The sequence below is a fragment of the Artemia franciscana genome, chromosome 13 (genome assembly GCF_032884065.1).
Source record: "Artemia franciscana chromosome 13, ASM3288406v1, whole genome shotgun sequence".
In the NCBI taxonomy this organism is placed as follows: Eukaryota; Metazoa; Arthropoda; class Branchiopoda; order Anostraca; family Artemiidae; genus Artemia; species Artemia franciscana.
In genome coordinates, this window is record NC_088875.1 from 28,799,282 (window position 1) to 28,817,814 (window position 18,533).

General features: G+C 34.8%; 1 protein-coding gene across 1 annotated transcript in view; it reads left to right on the plus strand.

Moving 5' to 3' along the window:
• Positions 1 to 17,627, plus strand: part of LOC136034766 (dynein heavy chain, cytoplasmic-like) — a gene marked incomplete in the record, with an annotated part of 269,617 nt that extends 251,990 nt beyond the window's left edge. The window contains 7 exon segments of the mRNA XM_065716167.1: positions 891 to 1,085; positions 3,169 to 3,478; positions 5,232 to 5,401; positions 8,169 to 8,297; positions 10,117 to 10,462; positions 13,285 to 13,381; positions 17,378 to 17,627. Of these exon segments, the coding sequence (XP_065572239.1) occupies positions 891 to 1,085; positions 3,169 to 3,478; positions 5,232 to 5,401; positions 8,169 to 8,297; positions 10,117 to 10,462; positions 13,285 to 13,381; positions 17,378 to 17,546 (1,416 nt within the window).
• Positions 17,628 to 18,533: the final 906 nt, after the last annotated feature.

Sequence of the window (18,533 nt, forward strand, 5' to 3'; positions counted from 1 at the left end):
TTTCATATTATTACGCTACGGCCTTTGTGTACTCTTAGGGTCAAATAATTATTTTTAAAGTATTTGGTTCTGTATCGCTATTATTTTTTGGATAATTACAATAATACGGAATTATTATAATATTTTAACCAAATTTTTAATGACCTCTCTTGATGGGAAGTTGTTGTATTTGCAAAAAAAAAATGCTTCATATCTTTAAAAAGAAACCAATGAACTGCATATATAGCAAAGAAACTAAATGCGTGGATTCCGTTTACGAATAAATTAAAGCGGAAATCTAAAAAAAAAATTCTAAAATAGTTCTTGCTAATTGTCTTAGCCTCAGCTAAGGCAAGTTCAAGACTGACATTCTAACACTGAAGAAATGATTATTTATCCTGAAGTTTTAGTAGGGGATTGTCTATAAAAGGGAAAGCAGTAGTGTGAAAAGGCAGTTCGTATTCCTTTATTTAGTAGTAAACACTGAGCTCTAGATTGTGATTTTTTTTTTTTTTTTTTTTTTTTTTTTTTTATTATTATTATTATTACAAAGAAAGCGTAAGAAAAGGAAAGATTATTAAATCTAGTAATAAAATAGGGAGTGAAAGAGTTTGCAAGTCTGTTCTTATGGTATTTGACGATCTTTAGTTTTTTTTATGCATAGTAAGTCTATTAATTGGTGCCGGAGGTGGAAGATAGATTGGTGTTTCTCGAAAGCTCCTTACAGATTAATAAGATAAAACATTTGATAAACAGGGAATTCTCGGTGCTGTAAAAGAGATTGTTGTCTTTTACCAATAGTAGGTAATTAATGTAATTAATAATTCCCCCTGCCTCCCTGTTCGTCTCTAGTGATAATATATTGCGTGTCCCTTTGACGATACTCATCGCTTTCTTCTTTGTGTTCTTAGATTCCAGCATCGCGTATCATGCGGGCCCCTAATGAGCGTGCAAGATTATATTTCCTGTTGGCATGGCTTCATGCAATTATTCAAGAGCGTCTTCGGTACACCCCCCTTGGCTGGGCTAAAAAATACGAGTTCAATGAAGCTGACCTTAAAGTGGCATGCGACACGCTTGACACGTGGATTGATCAAGCTGCCTCAGTAAGTATCAATTACTTCATCGTAAACAATAAAGTTGGTTTGTGTTCTCCCTTTTTTTTTTCTTTTTTTTTTTTTTTTTTTTTTTTTTGCTTATGGACAACCTTTCCCGCTTTGCTAATGGGTCCATTTACGCTAAGATTTTACTAAAAATCACTATACTTGTGACTAACCTATACTTGTTTACTAAAATCACTATACATAACTTGTTCAATGGTAATTTAGAATCAGCTGAATCCAATCCCTTTTGCGATAGAACTATTGCTAGCATCTGGAGTTCAATAGAAACATAACGAAAGTTCAGTGTATCTAAACTTTATTATTACTGACAAACTGGAAAAAGCTTTTCGCAGTGTTTGTGTCTCAGCATTTGTGAAAATCGAATCCTGAATGGGCCCCAAGTATCAAAAGTTAGGTATGGTGTTTCTATAAAGAAATAAAGTAAGGTGAATAATCAACTGCCCTCTTAACGCAAAAAACTGTATTTCAAGAGGACTTACCTGTTGATTGAAATGGTCATCATAGCGAAGCCCTCTACCACACGTTATTATGTGACGTTTCATTTTGCTTCTAACTCACTTCTTGTGAATTGAAATACGGTCAGCTGACTCAATGATATCCCCAGTGTAGGAAGAACAAGTAACATTCAGGTACTTCTTCCTTTGGCAGCTTGGCATGGCTCTATTAAAAAGATATATAAAAAATCAGATTTTCTTAGAAAATATTTTTCTCCGCCTACATTAAGGACCATAATTACGTTATGTATTCTGTTGTCTATTTTGTTTTATTCTTGATTAACAATTAGGTTTTCTGTTTCTTCGTATTTACTGTCTTATGATTTGGTGTTTCTTCCTCCTTTTCTTTTTTTGTGTCTAATTCGTTTCCGTGGATATTGTTTCCGCGGGTGTTTTATATGATTTTGTTTCTGTGGATAGCATTTTGCTATTTCCACTGTTGATTTTCTTTCTGAATGGAAAGCATTCAATTTCATTTTGAAATTTTTGCCATAATAAGGGTGGTCAAGGTTCTTTTGTCTAGCTTAAAGAAAAGAAGAATTCCCACTGTCACTAGATCGAATTGACGAACGACAATTTTGAATAGAATATTTTGTTTCCTCTTCAATCCATTTTTATTTTTCTGTCTGTTTGGTAAGATTAACTGTCAAATTCATGCTAATAGATTTCTTGTGTTTGGTTTCTTGTCGAATTTTCATTTGACTATGATTTTGCCACGTATGGCCTGTGGTGCGAAATATCTACAGGGATAAAAATTTACCCTTTCACTTGTTAGGTTTTTTTCTGGTTCAGCAATCATTAAAATAAAAGAGATTGGTAATTTATGAAAGCAAATTACGAACACTCCTGCAAAAATATTGCTTTTTTATAGTGTTTAATAAATTAAGATTTATTGATTAATTGATATACTCCTGATTCCCTTTTTAAATTTTTTTCTGAATGGGAATTCGGTTCGATTCTCAGTATATGGGTCTATTTCTAGTCGATCTTAGCCTTAATGTCAATAAAAGCTTTAAATTGCAACTCTTAAAGGTAGGGCCAAATTCTTTTTGCTTTTTTAATTCGTCGATCCGAATATATTGTAATACTATATTATCGATACATCGATACAAACTATTACAGGGCTAGGATAAGTTTCATAATTGCAATTTACTGGTTCTTTTCGTACTTTCTCCTTTCTCACTTATTTTTCGTTTTTTTTTTTTTTTTTTTTTTTTTTTTTTATCTGAAAATAACTTCCTGATTTTAAAATATTGAAAACAAAAAGTTATCCCTAATTTTATTATGTTTTTTTCTTTGTTTCGTAAATTGTATCGAATAAATAATTTTCCTTGATAAGTTTCAGAATTACAATTTACTATGGTTTTTCTGCAGTTTCCAATCTCTTACTTTCTTTCCATTTTTCGGTTTTTTTCTGAAATATAGTAAAAATAACTGAAATATCTGGAAATATCTTAATATTTGAAAATAATGCTTTCTGATTGGAAATCATAGGAAATAATGAAAATTTGTTCCTTGTTTTATTATGTTTTTCTTTATTTTTTAAAATTATACTAAACAAACAATTCTAGGGTCGAACCAATTTGTCTCCCGAACGAGTTCCCTGGGAAGCATTGATTCGTCTCCTCAGTCAGTCTATCTACGGTGGTAAAATAGACAACGATTTTGATCAACGTCTTTTAGTAACCTTCTTGAATCAGCTTTTCACTCCCAAATCTTTTGAAGCTGATTTCTCTCTAGTCGCTAGCGAAGGGATAAATATGCCAGAAGGGATACGACGTGAGCAGTATGTGGATTGGATCCATTCCTTGCCAGATATTCAGACGCCATCATGGCTAGGGCTGTCTAATGACGCAGAGAAGATTCTACTGATCAGTAGAGGTACGTATTGTGGCTGTGACTTAGGTCTTTTTTGTTAGGGACAGTTCTTTCTTAACTAATCTTGTAATATGTAATGTTGTAATACTCGTGTAATATTGACAAATAATATTGAAGTGTGATTGTCAAAACACTTAAATCATGCCCATTTATAATCAAAATCACACACAAGTAAATTCCCTTTATTCGAATTATAGCTCTTTATATTTAGTTGTTAAACTATTAAACAAATACTACCCTTACTGTATGCCATTCTACCTTAGTTATGTCCTGATAGACCATCATTAAGAAGTGAAATTATTTTCTTTTTTTTTGCAACTCTGAAAATGTTATGCCAGCCTGTCTGGCTTTACTGTAATTGGCTTTACAGTAAATGTCATCTGTCTTGACTTCACTGTAATTAGCCATGGCTCTCAAGTCTTTCATCATCTCCACCAAGTTGATAATTCAAATATGCAGTTTGTGGATTTTATATTATCAGAATGAGTTTTGCCTACTGATAAAGCCCACTGGAATGACAAAGCCCTGCAAAATCGCCTTATTTGTTAAATATTTTCTTTGACTGGGGTTGCCCGATCATTTTCAATTTAGAACTTGTTATCCAAGGAAAACTAGACACTTCTTAATTTATCGATCGTGCAATGACCACCGATCCAGTTTCGCCTATGGTCCCACCTTTTATCTCCTTGGGATTTATTAATAAAACATAATTGTGTATTTTTACTTAAATTTTTACTGTGTAGTTTTTTACTGTGTATACACAGTATTTTTACTGTGTATTTATTCGTATTGCAAGAACATTGAAAGTTCATTATTCTGAAAGTGGCTATTCGTAATAAATAGCTCTCCAAAACTAAAAGCTCATACAAAGGTTATTTTGAAAGATAGTGCCTCAGGGTCGTAAAGTAGCTAGTTTATGTTGGTATGAGAGTAATGCAAATATAATAGTGTTTACTGTTGTTTTCAGTTTGGATCGGAAAGGTGGTTCCACCGTAAACTCACAGTTTGGGGAGTTGATTTAATTGATACAAGGAACGGAAGATAAAAACATCTTTCTTTTTTTGTTTGTTTTTTGCTTTGTTTTGTTTTTGTGGCCATTAACATCAATTTCTTTGGAATACCGGGCCTTATCCTTAACTGTGTGTAATTGCTTTCATTAAGTAGGTTAGGACCTTTTAATTCCAGTACACCTTATTAATAGCTCTAGATATTGAAATAAATTGATGAGCAGCAGCTGCTTATAGAAAGAAAAAAAAATGAAAATGGATAGTATTATCATTATAATTATTGTTGTATCACCAATTCTATGGACCTTTCTGATGTTTTTTTTTTTCGTTTTTCTCTTCTAATGTAGTAACTTTTTTACATTTTTCTTAAATTTTATAATGGTTGTGGGAATGGCCCAGCTTGCTACAATATCTGTCTGCTTCATAGTTTCTGGGTTTTTTTGTTTGTTTGTTTTTTCTTTTTGTTTTTTTTCTTGTTTCTTTTTTAACATATAAGATTCTTCTTCTGTTATCCCATCCTAGAACAAGAGATCCGTATGGAGATCTCTATAAAAAAAATTTTGGATGACAACTGTTGTCTTTTCAAAATTCCCGACGAGAACGACCAGTGAGCTTTACTGAAAAGCTTCTTTGGGTGTTTGGATTTCAAGTGTGTCTCTAATTTGTCTACAATATAATGATTGTGGTGATAGAACTACCGAAATCTGAAATTCTCGTAGTAATATAGTTCTCATTATCCTAACTTTCAGGTAATAACATGCTTTCCAAACTCCTGAAAATGCAGTCTTTGGATGAAGATGATGTTGAAGATGGTGTTGAGGACATGATCGCTGCTAGTGATTCTTCTAAACCATCTTGGATGACATCTATATCCCAAGTCGCTAACTCTTGGCTTAATCTATTACCGAAAGGGTTAACTGTGAGTACTGTTTTGCTACGTATTACATCTCATGGAATGAATGCCATTGTTGCCAAATCGACCGACTCCTTAAGAAATAAGTGCAATATATATGAATCACCAGATCCGGGTTTATCTGCGTGATAGAGGAATAAGTAAAAAATTCAAATTTTAAAGGAGATCTGCAGACTGAGAATATATAATGCTTTAAAAATATTGAGTTTTCTTCTGAACTTCATAGACAAATGAACCCTGTCAATCGATTCGATACCAAATTAATATGGAAGGCTTAAATTACTGGGATGCTATTTCTTCCAACAGAGCGTGCCAAATACACTGTTAGCAAATGCACAAAGGTTACAGCAAACGCAGAAATGCTAGGGATAAATCCTCCCTCCGTATTGGTCTGAAGGGGCTCTTGTAATAAGTTAGTAAATTTCGCCAAAAATTCACTTTTTGAGGCTTGAGGCACCCTTGCCCTCATTAGGATATCTATTCAGCCCTTTCCTCTCCCATACTTAACGTTTCATTTCGTCTATATTACTTTGCTGGTCCCTTCTTTAAGATCTTTCAACTGTTTTGGGTATTTTCTCATAAGTGCGAAAGCGTCAGATACGACAATTATGCTGGACAGTTGTTAATAAGGAGTAGATAACTTCGAAGACCACACTGCCTATCCATGACGAAAGTAAAACAGTTAAAAATAGGGATGAAACCTTTTAATCGATAGTGTTTTTGTTCTGTTTATTTTTATTGATGTCCTTTATTTGTACTGCTGATGATGAACCATGTATATGGGTTCGAAATATCCAGTTAAAAAGTTTTATATCTGTTCACTGCCAATTAAATGTGTTATCCCTATTTTGAACTGTTTTACTTTCGTTAATAAGGAGTTGATCAAGTTGGCTTATAAAAAAAATTTATTCAGCTTTCACGTCTAAAATGCCTTTCTGTCATTTTGGGGCCATTTTTTAGCCTATATTTCTAGCGATTTCGAACAGTTCGTGGTAACGAAATGTAAGTAAGGAGCGATGCGGCTCAGTAGTCACCGAAACCCTAAAAAGTGGAATTTTTACATCAATAGAAATATCAAAACAATTGGCTTATTATGTTAATTCTAAGTATATAAGATTCAATAAGTTTACTGCTACGCATCAAAAACTAAGAGCCTGAGGAAATTTGCCTGACTTTCGAAAAAGGGGGTAACAGCCCCGAAAAGTCAAGGAATCTTAATGAAAATCAAACCTTCAGATTCAGCGTATCTGAGAACCCTGATGTAGAGGTTTCTGAAAATGTGGAATTTTGAATTGTTTTGCCAGGATGCATGTTTATTTTATATTTATTTTGCAGGGGAAATCGCATCGAACCAATAGTCCTAGAATAATGAGAAAGGGCTTATTCCATCAGAAATTAAAAGTCATCACTAATTTAACCCCTGTATAAAAAAAGGCGGTAAGAGTGAGTGTGGAAATTATAGAGGCATTAGCTTGGTTTCTGTAGGCAGCGAATTACTTAGGATTGTGATACTTTTCAGATTTAGAGATGCTGTTGACAAGGTCTTAAGAGAAAAAAAAACAATGCAGTTTTAGAAAGGGTAGAGGATGTGTCGACCATATTTTCACTCTTATATTAATAATTGAGAAGTGCCTGATTCATCAAACAACTTTTGTCCTCAGTGTTATAGATTATGAGCAAGCGTTTCATTTAACTGATAAAAGAGCTTTAGCGAAATATTAAGTCAGGAGTTAAATAGGGTTGTGTTCTATCCCCAGTTATATGGATCATTTAATGGGTTTTTCTTAAGGAGCACATGAAGGCAATGGGAGAGCAGGGAACCAAATGGGAAAGGAAAACTTTCCTGGACTTATGTGATGCTGGTGATTTAAGCATCCTAGATGAAAGTGTGAGCAACATGAATGAACTTTTAAAACTTTTGTGAGTTCTGGGTTCTAGAATTGGTTTGAAAATTGATGTTAGGTAGACTAAGTCGCTAAGGCTAGGAATAAGTGAAGATGAGAAGATGACGTTGGGTAACGAAAAGATCTATCTATCAGACAGCTTCATTTACATAGGTAGTATTGTTAGCAAAGATGATGGGTGCATTGAAGATGTTAAAAGTAGAATTGCCAATAGAATAGTTAGGGTGTTTTTTCACAGTTAAAAAAGTTCGGAAGAATAGGAAGATAAATCTCCGAACCAAGATAGACCATTGGAGGCTATAGTGATGACAGTGGTCAAGTATGGTTCTGAAGCATGGGCAGTCCGAAATACGGAGGAAGATTTAGTAGATGTTTTCCAGAGAAATTAACTGCTGATTGTTTTGGGTGCCTGACTGACGGACCGTATCTCAAATAGTAGGCTTGTACGAAAAGTTTGGTTCAATTCCGCTTTCTAGGGTTAGAATGAGAGAAAGGTTGAGATGGCCAGGGTAGGTTCTGCGGATGAAGGATGACAGATTGCCAGAGATTGTCCTTTTCGACCGACCGTATAGGGATAAACGAAAAGGAGGTCTTCCCCGGTTTTGGTGGGAGTATGTCGTAAAGAAAGATTTAAGAGAAATGGGAACTTCCTGTGAGGGTCTAAAGAGGGACCCAGGAAATAAATCGGGATGGAAGAGAAGCTTGCATAGCTATGTTGGCTTCAGACCACTTGGTGCGGAATTGAGTTGTAAGTAGTAGTAGTAGTAGTCTTGTCAAGTGCTTCACATCGTAGAATGTTATCCCGAAATGTATTTACTCTGATTAAATTATGTGTATTCTTTTCTTATGAGAATAAAAATGTATTCTAGCCTTTACGCAAGACAGCTGATTCTATTAAGGATCCGATGTTCCGTTACTTTGAGCGTGAAGTCAACACTGGTGCCCGACTATTAAATTCAATACGCCATGATCTGCAAGATGTGCTTGCTATCTGCAAGGTACCATTTATTTCCTTCTTTATATTTTTGATTTTCTTTCATAAGTTGTGGTTATATTTAGTTTATTATCATTTCTTGGTTATTTGTTAAAAATGATATTAAACACTCTCTTCCTTAACCAGTAGTTAGTGCTTTAAGGAATCCGTATCTTCTTACTGTGAATATATGATCAGGCCTGACGTACTGTTAAGTAGAGTAGATAATATGCACTCCTTGAACCGGCTGCTTGACATCAGTTTTCACCTTTCAAATGTGAGAAAACTGTATGGAAATGTGTTCTTTAACGTTATTCAATGGACGAATAAGATAAAAATGCTCCATTTCTCCCCCTTCCCCCACCATCTGAACCAAAATTCTGGATGCAATCTGATCCTGATTATAAGATTTCAATTTTTTTCTGTTGTTTTTAAGATAGGTTATTGATGAAACTCATTCATTTTTAGAAAGTCTCTTGCTAAATTATACTCGGTTTTTACAGATCATTCGGTTTTGTTTCTTTCTGGTATTTACCCTATTTTTCATAAAAAAAGATATCAGTTCAATTCGTTCTTATTATTTCCGGTTTTCCCGTTTTCTATTGTATCTGCCTCCATGGTATAGGAACAGGAGCCTCATATCTATTTATAGTTTCCCGGATATTGGGTCGAAGCTCACGGAGCTTGCTGGCAAAATACCCCAGTCTACTTATAAGTATCTGCCCGCCCACAGAGGCCTTACTCGTTTGCTTTAGTTTCTTGTTTTTTCTGTTTTGTGTAGTGTTTGTTTTGTTTCTTTTATTGATACTCCGCTTTGATTTTTTGTAGCGGGTCAAAAATAAATTATTATTATAGCTTACAGATATTGTTGCACCAAGGAGTGCTGGACATGTATATAAGCCAAATTTACTGTCAGTTTTATCTTTGTATTTTATTCGCATGTCTTTCATATTTAAGTTTAAATGCTATTTATTTATTACAGCTAAATGATAATTATGATGTTAATCATAAAAAACGAATTTTATCCGTACTTCTTAAAGTAAAATGTATTGATTGAAATTTCTTCTTCGACAAAGTTTTTATTTTTACTGCACATGTTAGGCCAGAATTACTTGTCATTTTTGTTGTGCTGTCCTAAGAGCTTAATGACTTGTTTCTGGTACATTTTGTTCCTCGGTAATTTTTAAGGTTTTTTATCTGTCTCCTTTTTCGAACAAATGGGGGGAAAATATATTTGAGATCAAGAGATTTGTTAAGAAATTTTTGAGGAAAGACGAAAACCTTCTTCATTTTGAAGGATGAGGACAAAGATTTGAAAAGGGTAAAACTTGTCGTCAGAACTACCATATTGTATTTTATCTAGGAAATGTCCAACATCTTATGCATGTATCTCATTATCTCATCCTGGCACTCCCTGTTTCGAACCTGAAAAGGGCAAGCCAGAATTTGTTAGGTAGAATGAGCTTCAGATGAAATACACAAAATTTTCTTGCGAATTAATGTGAAATTTCATGATCTACCCAAACTCTCTTCCTCCCCTCCAACCCCCTTCATTCATATAGAATTGATAATTTCCACACACAAAAAATGAGGATTAAACATTGAGGTAAAGGAATTTTCAGCAGATCGAAGTAGTAAGAAATTGTTAGAAGTTAAAAACAATCTAATTTCTCGTTTTCTATCTTTCTCCCCCTCTCTCTATATATCTTTGTCTCTCGCGGTCTCTCTCTGTCTCTCTATTCTTCTTATTTTACATGGACAAAAGTTTTCTCAGCCAAAAGTAGTTTTTTTTATGATTTTATTTGTGTTACTTTCAATTCATTATAACATAATCAATATTTTAGCTTGAGAAGAAACAAACCAACTACCTGCGTCAGTTGCTGAGCGATCTTATTAAGGGCATAGTTCCAAGTTCTTGGAAGAAATACACAGCACCTAAAGGGGTTACCGTTGCTCAATGGATGACTGATTTTAACAACCGTGTCCGTCAATTGTCGTCTGTGATTCAAGCCTTTTCAACTGGAGGAGCAAATGAACTGAGAATGATAAGAGTATGGATTGGTGGGCTTTTCAACCCAGAGGCCTGGCTTACTGCAACGCGTCAGTGTGCTGCGCAAGCCAATGGATGGTCATTGGATGATCTTGCTCTTGAAGTTGAATTAGATGAGGATGACGGATTCATTGTTACTGGTAGGTTTTCTTTCCATTCTCTTCTAGGCTTGAACCTCTTAAATCAACCAGCTTATACTATTAAAGATATACCCTTCACTCTGTTTAATGTAAAATGTTTATTTTTGTCTTTGAAAATTGGATTTTTTTTTTTTTTTTACCAGTAAGTTTTTTCAGTTTCTAAACCAGTCCCATTTCGTTTTTTGGGAGGGGGCTCTGATTTAAAGTTATTATCTCTAGTTGGGTTTTCTAGAGCTAGGTGTTACAATAATAAGAAATTATGAAAACATATAAATAAGTGTACCTTAAATGTTATTAAATAATACTATTGGACTATATGGGACTTTTCTCTTTATTCTTATATAGTTACTAGCCAAGGGACCTATCAGACGACCGGCATAAAAAAAAAAAAAAAACGTAGCGCTGACTGTTTTGTAAGGCCCAAAGAAAAAAGAAAAAATAGGTTTCCCATTCCCCAAAGTTCTAAGTCCCCTTAATACCTCTCCTCCCCCCCCCCCAAAAAAAAAAATAAAAACTCTGCTTACCAAACTGAGTACAATTCAACGCCTTTGTATTAAACCTAGCGATTACATTCTATCTCTATAATGATACATAGTAGCTTACCTCTAGGGGGGGGGGAGGAAAACTGCATGCTTGCTTATGAGCCTCCCAAAGCTATCTGACTAATCGATTGCGAGTATCGTTGTGACAAGATTTGAAAATTCACCCAGCAGTAATCGTTGGAATTCTAGTTCGATTTTGAGGACGACCTAATAATGGACGTTATTGTCCGCTCTAGTCAGTGCTAAATGCTTAAAAAATTTCGGCTGCGGAAATTTCATAGCAACTTTTGCCAATGTCATATTCACAATTGGAATTTACTAATACCGAAATTTAGTTGGCGCTAATTTAAGCCAATCAGATTTTTTCATTGATTTTTTCCTCATCATAAAATTCTATGGAGAATCTGATTGGCTCAACTTAGCGCTAGCTAAAACTTCGTAGCAGTAAAATCTCATGGTTAATGGGGGATAAGTGAACGCTGGTGAAGTTTAGGCTTTTTATGCAAAAGCTAGTACTTAAGCTCACTACAAGGCTGGCACTAAATAATTAGCTTAATTGTTATATACAATATCTATTTTCAAGTGAATTATAATGGAGTAACCCCGTCTATTATCGGTAAAGTGTTGCGTAGACCTTTTCATGAATTTCAACTTGCAATTAAAACTGATCGTGACTTCCAAGAAAAATCCGAAAAGGGATGAAGTTGATTTTAAATCAAATATAAAAAGATGTATAATTGAAATTCCTATAAAGAAGGTAATTTTGTACAAGAAAAAATTTTTTGGTTTCGTTGGCTTTTACTGGTTTGGTTTTTGATTGAGTTTCATTTGGTTTTTTAATTTCCAACGTAACATCCTCCTTAAAAAGTGCCAGCTAATGTGGGAATTTTTAGAGGAAGCTGTTGGCCTAATTGGGCTTGAATAGCACATTTCTACAAGATAAGCAACCTATATACAAACTGTTCTGAATCCAGGTCAATCGAGCCAAATTCTTACAATATTCCTTTTAAAAGTGAGTCCTTAGGTGAAAATGTTCAAGTCTTGAGATCCTAGGGTGGTCAGAGGGCCTACACCCCCACTATCTACCTGTCAGATTTAGCATTGAAGCACTTACTATTCTGCTATACTTTTAGTTACTGTTCTTTAAGAAATTGCGATCGGAACTTCGAAAATACTGAGCCCTTTTTTTATGCCATCCAGCCAAAAATTAAAAAGAAGTCTGCCATTGACTGAAGATCTCTGTGTCATTTGATACTCTCATCAGCTATTCCCCATCCCCAAATTTGGAAGCAACACTAAATAGTTTGATGACAAAGATCCTAAAAAAACGTCGTTAGTACTAGCATCATATTCATTATGCTTTCAGGTATCAAACAAATTAGAATTGGGAAACTCAATAGTTGTTGTAAGAAATTGAGAAAAGAAGAAGTGACTTGATCTCCCCGTGGTCTTTTACAAACCTCATAAGCATATAAAGGAGAAATATATTTGTGGCGTATGGCTTATCTGGAGCATGAATATTTATTTCACAAAAAAAATAGGGCATGCCAATAGCGATTGAGACAAGAACGTTGAGATCTTTTCAGCATAGAGACAACATAACATAAATTTATAACTGATTAACAAAAGAAAAGTAAAAAAGGAAAAAACCCGTAGTGTATACTGTTTTGTGAGGCCAGAAAAAAGATTATTGGTTGCCTTCCCGAAAAGTTCCAATTCTCCCTACCCCCTCCTCCAAAAAACTACCTGGAAATTTCACCCGATTCTTAGACTATGGGACAAAACATTGGTTACTTATCAAACGACGCATAGAAGTCATCCCTTGTTAATGACACCTGAATGTGAAGAGTCACTTGCCTTAAGGCACAAAACTGAACGCATACCCTCCCATGGGTATTCAAAAGCGACCTGACTTATGTGATATCTTCTCTCTGGGGAAACTGGTACTGCCCGCTTTGTAGTATCTATAACGTGATGTCATCGTTTTCAGATTAGCTGTTGGCAGGGGGGTATAACACTGACGCTATCTATTATTTAACTTACATAGTAGATATACTAAAGTGAGGACAGAAATGCTAGCTACCAGGTGTTATTTTTGCATTCCTCTAAAATAATCAAAATTTGATATATGCCCTTTGGTTATGAGCAAGAGTATTTCTAAGCATCAATGTTCAAATTGCTGTTCAAGATATGTTTATTATTTTTATTTTTATGCCATCGTTAGGAAACAATAATATGCTGTGAAAGGCTCATCATTAACTTTTCCTCTTTTCTTTGAAGGATTGAAACTCCAGGGAGCAGTTAGCAGTGACAACAAATTACGATTGACGAATGAGATCTTAACTGACATACCAATTGTTACCTTGAAATGGATAAAGTAAGTATTGTTGATAGTTGTCAGTCACGATTCTATTCAATTCCTTTCCACTGCTGAAAGGAAAAGAGAAAACTGAAAGAAAAAAAGGTACAGAGAAAATAGGTACTTCTAAGATAATGTTTTAGAAGTAAAATCTGCAGAAAATGGAGTAAATATTTGAAGCTCTGTATTGGCTGGAAAACATCGTTTCTTTGCTCATTTCTTTTAAGACTTATCTGTGACTACCAAAAGTTTATGATGTAATACGGTTATTGGTCAGAGTGTAGGGTTGAAAAATGGTGATGAAAAATAAAAAAATTATTGAATAAAAAAATGCTATTAAAAAGGAGTGAAGGGTCTAGAGCCCCAACAATTTGTGTAAGATCGACTGTTTTGGACCATTTTGGGGTCGTTAATTGATGTCAAGTCAATATCTGTGATGGGTGTCAAATCCTTCTTTCAACATTGTAGCAACTTGACCACCCTCTCCTCCCCCTCGAGAAATGCACAGTCTTGAAAGGACAGTTTCAAAGGGAAGAAAATTGTTGTGAGACCTATTTCTAAATTCCCCCTCTAAACAGATTTTATTTTCTTCTGAAAAAGAGCATTTGAAATACGAGATCACTTTGAATTCAGTGTTAGGATCTCATTTGGAGATCAAAATCATTATTCTCGTTACATTATTTCAGTTTAATTAAATCATTTAAAGTGAAAGATATATGATTTCTTATAGTACTGACGGAGATCGTAGAAAGATACTGCATATTCAAAATAAGAGGGTGCTCTATAACTTAAAGCAGTAAAAATAATGATAAGTAAACAACAGTGTTAGACCCAAAACAATATTTTATAATTATGATGTTCAATTAGTACAGCGCATGTATTTACTACTTAATTTCCAGGATTCTTTTTATGCTATTTGAAATATGAAAGGTTCTTTGTCTTTCTTACAATGCTAAATGAAATAAGAGCGAACAATTAAATAGGAAATTTTAAAATTAAATTTCGACTAATTACATGGGGCAAAATATTACCATGAATTTAGATGACCAACAGGCCCTTTTGAGACATTGAGAGGTAAGTTTCACATTTTAAATGGTAATTCCTGCAAGATGTTACAAATTTAGAATCTATACGAAAGAAGTAGTTTGTTTTGTCTGCAAACTTAGTTTGATAACAGCTCCAATCAACGTTTTAATTATTTGAACCTTGAAATAAATCATCCGTGAAATTTTCCGAAGGTAAGCTACAGCAGCTTCGTTGGGGGGGGGGGGGGGGGCGAGTGTCATCTCAATCCATACTATATGAAGCTTGATGAGTACATGTCAAATCAAGGAATTGAACGTATACTTTTTTGAAAGCTCTGGCTCTTTCTTCCTAGATTTCATATGGTTTAAGTTGGTCTGTAACTGGATCTTTACCACAAAGCAAATACCTTCGTTTTGACCCTTAAATGCTTGTAACTCTTGTAGTATTTTTCCCAATAAGAGTTTCAGAAAACAACTACCTCTTTTTTTATAGTAGATTGTAAATATGTCGCAGTTTAGAGAGAGCATCATTTTAACTTCTCAGGTTATGCCCTTTGCACTCCTAAAGGAGTGTTTATAGCCTCCCTCACCCCTAAAGATTGAAGAATTAGATATTTTCTTCAGTGTATAAAATTTCATCAGTGAAAATTTCGTGTACAACCCACAAATCTTAATTTCCTTCGAATTTTGAATATTTGGAACTTTTAATAAGATTACATTGTTTAATTTTTGTTTTAAGAATGCTGTTTTTCAACAGTTTTTTCTTAGATGATGCTACTATAGGCAAAAAAAAGTATAGATTCCAGATTGTACGAAACTCATGAGGGTCTGGTACTTACACAGTGGGTTAAGAGAAAAGCGCAAAATTTCGGTAAATTATATGAAAATTTTTAGTAAATTTTTCGTGGTGTTGGAAGGAAATATGGGCCTGAGGGTCCCCATTTGATGTATATACCTGATAAAGGCTATAATTTGAAATTCTATTTTTACCTTGGTGCCCACTGAAGGGGGGGGGGCATCTGTCTCCTAAAAGTTACGCTATTATCTATGCTCCTTTGAAGAAGAATAATTACTTATCTGGTAGTTCTAATGGCTCAAAACAAGGATTAGATAAAAACGTTTGAAAACCAGTTTAGATATGCTCATATTTGTTGGCTAAATACTTAGAGCTATTGATTAGATGGGGAAGTGGGTGGACAGATTTCAGGAAAATAGCTTTTGAAGTTGACAAAGATGTTTAATAGCTTAAGTTGGAATAACATGTAGGATTATTAGCCATAAAGCTTCAAGCTTTATAGAAGGGAGAGCGTTTTTCATATGAAAATTCTGAGGAAAATAGATAGGTAATGTATCGGTATGCTAAGAAAATTGAAGCATGTTACTAATTTGGACTAGTTCCTGTAAAAGGCAGGAACCTGGCTTCAATTAGTGATAAAGAGAACGTTAAGGAGGGATGGGGTTAAAATTTTGAGGGAGTGTTAGAACGAGATGAGGTTGTACGAAATGGTACTGGAAGTAGTGAGAGAAATTTTGAAGTTTTAGAGGTGAAGAAAGATGTATTTGCTAACGACTAGTTAGAGAAAGAACTAAAGATGTTGAAATACGGGGGTTATGAAATTAGAGATAAGTAGCTGATAATTATTTATGTTATTTTTGACAATTAGGGATTTTAGGAAAACGTTAATTAAACCCATGTGGAAGAAAGGTTGGTAAGAGTGAATGTGGTAATTATAGAAGCATTAGTTTAGTTCCAGTTACCTGCGAATGGCACAACATTATAACACTTATTAGACTAAGGGATTATGTAGATAATATTTCAGTAAAAACAGTGTTGTTAGGAAATGGAGAGGGTATGATGCCTAGATTTTCACACTTATATTAATGATTAAAAGTGTATGCTTTTCAAACACCCTTATACCGGAGGTTTATAGATTATGAACAGGCATTGGATTCAGCTGATAGAAAATCTGTTGAAAGGCTCATGCTTATTTGGCATGCCAAATAAAGAAATAAAGCAACGTTATTAGTTGGTGCTTTGTGGAATCTGGAATTGAGCAAGGTTGTATTTTATCACCGTTTATATGGATTATTTCATTGGTTTTCTCTTAAGGAACATAGTAAAACTCCGAGAAAACACAGTGTTAAGTGGCAACTTAGAACTTCTAGATTTCAAATTTGCCAATAATAAGAACGTCCTAGGTAAAAGTGTTGGAAACATTAATCATTTTTTGGAGCTTTTGGGCGTCCAGGGTTCGAGAATAGGTTTGAATTTTAATGTTGAGAAGATTAAGTCGCTTAACTTAGGAACAAGCGGGGAGGTGCAATGTGTTTTTTCTTAGTTGAGGATACGTTTGGAAGAATACTAAGAAATCACAGTCTTGACGGTTTTCGAGTGTCATTCTGTAAGCTGAGTGCTTTTCAAAGTTGAGGAAGTTATGCTTGATATTTTTCCGAGGGATTGTTGAAGGATATTTAGATACTCGTCTGGGTCACTGTATACCAAAGAATTAGCTCTACATAGAATAGGGTGTGGTGCTGTTGTCTACGTCTATAATGAAAGAAAAGCTAAGACGTTAGGTCACGTTTCACTGATGAAGAATGGCAGGTTGCCGAAGATTGTGCTTTTTAGCAATCCAGAATTTTGGCCAAACGAAAAGCAGGATAACCTCGAAGGGGGTGAGAACGGTTCATATAAAAGATATAAAGGAGATGGGAGCTTCTTATGAAGCACTAAAGGATAAAGCTTTAACTAGAGTGGGGCAAGATAGAAGTCGCGTGTGCAGCCTTGGGCTCAAGCGGCTTTTTGCGTCAATAAGTGGGTTCTTCGTGCTATTATTTTCTAAACACATTTACTTTAAAACATTCCCATTTCAAATGCTCAGGTTTTTCGAAATTTATTAGTGATGAGATATATGCTCCTTACACGCACACACGCATACTGATTGTTGCAACTATTTTTTCTACATTTTACGTTACCTATTTCTTTTAGGTCTTCAACGGCTACGAAAGACGATACCAAACTATGTCTACCGGTTTATTTGAATGGAACTCGTCAAGAGCTGCTATTCACTGTTGATCTATCCTTAGAAAGCATGGGAGACGCACGATTTTTCTCTGAGAGGGGTGTAGCTGTAATTGCATCCACTGCCTTGGACTAAGCATAGCTGTTTCTGTTCCTGGTTTAATATATTTAACTATTTGGTGTTGTGGTTGGTGGAATAAATGTCATTATACTCTTAGTTCGTCTCAATTGTTTTTACCCATTCTTGAGAATTTCGGCCAAAAATATATATGATGTTAAAGGTTAATTGTGGTCATTTGGCACATCCACATTGTCCGAGACGTACACAGGGCACCCTCCGACCATCAAAGGTCCAACTACCATAAGTTTTACGTAACAGTTGTAGTAACCATTTTACAATTCTGTACCGAAATTCGCCATATCTTGTGTTAAGGCTCGTCTCTTGTGGAACCTATTCCCCAAGAGGAGCGATAAAGGAAGATAAGTACATGTATAACGGGGGGAGGAAGGCGTTGCTTTCTTGTAAGTTCTTTTTTTCCATGTCTCTGTTTTGTTCTCTTTTTTTGTAATTGTGGTCCGTATGGCTCTAACATCGCAAATTTTTCTTACTTGGCAGTTTTTTTTTTAACCCCTTGTTAAACTTTGGATTACTTTGGATTGTAGTCTATTCTTTACCAGATTCCAGCTACTACTGCAACTGTAATACATCATATTCAATAAGGTTACCCGTCGTGGCTTAATGCGATTACAGTAATAATTTGTCGGACTCGTTACTTTCTCCGTTACCTGGTTCCACAGGCATGTACTTCTACGTCACTGATACTTTTTCTTTTGGAGATGAAGTGCTACTAAATTTTTGTTTTTAACGCCTTCCCAACTTAAACAAGACTTAAAAGCTCAGTTATTCGTCTTGAGTCCCACGCACTGCGCATATACCCTGTACACCTTATCTGATTAAGCAGATTATGTGTCACCTCATCTTATGTTTATTAACCATTACAAGCGAGTTTTAAAAACTATTGACTAGGTCGTAATATAAAACGAGCTAAGTTTTTACAGGGTATACAAATGAACTAAATCTAAGCCATAGGCAGAAAGGGTGCAAAAGCGAGCTAAGTCTTGA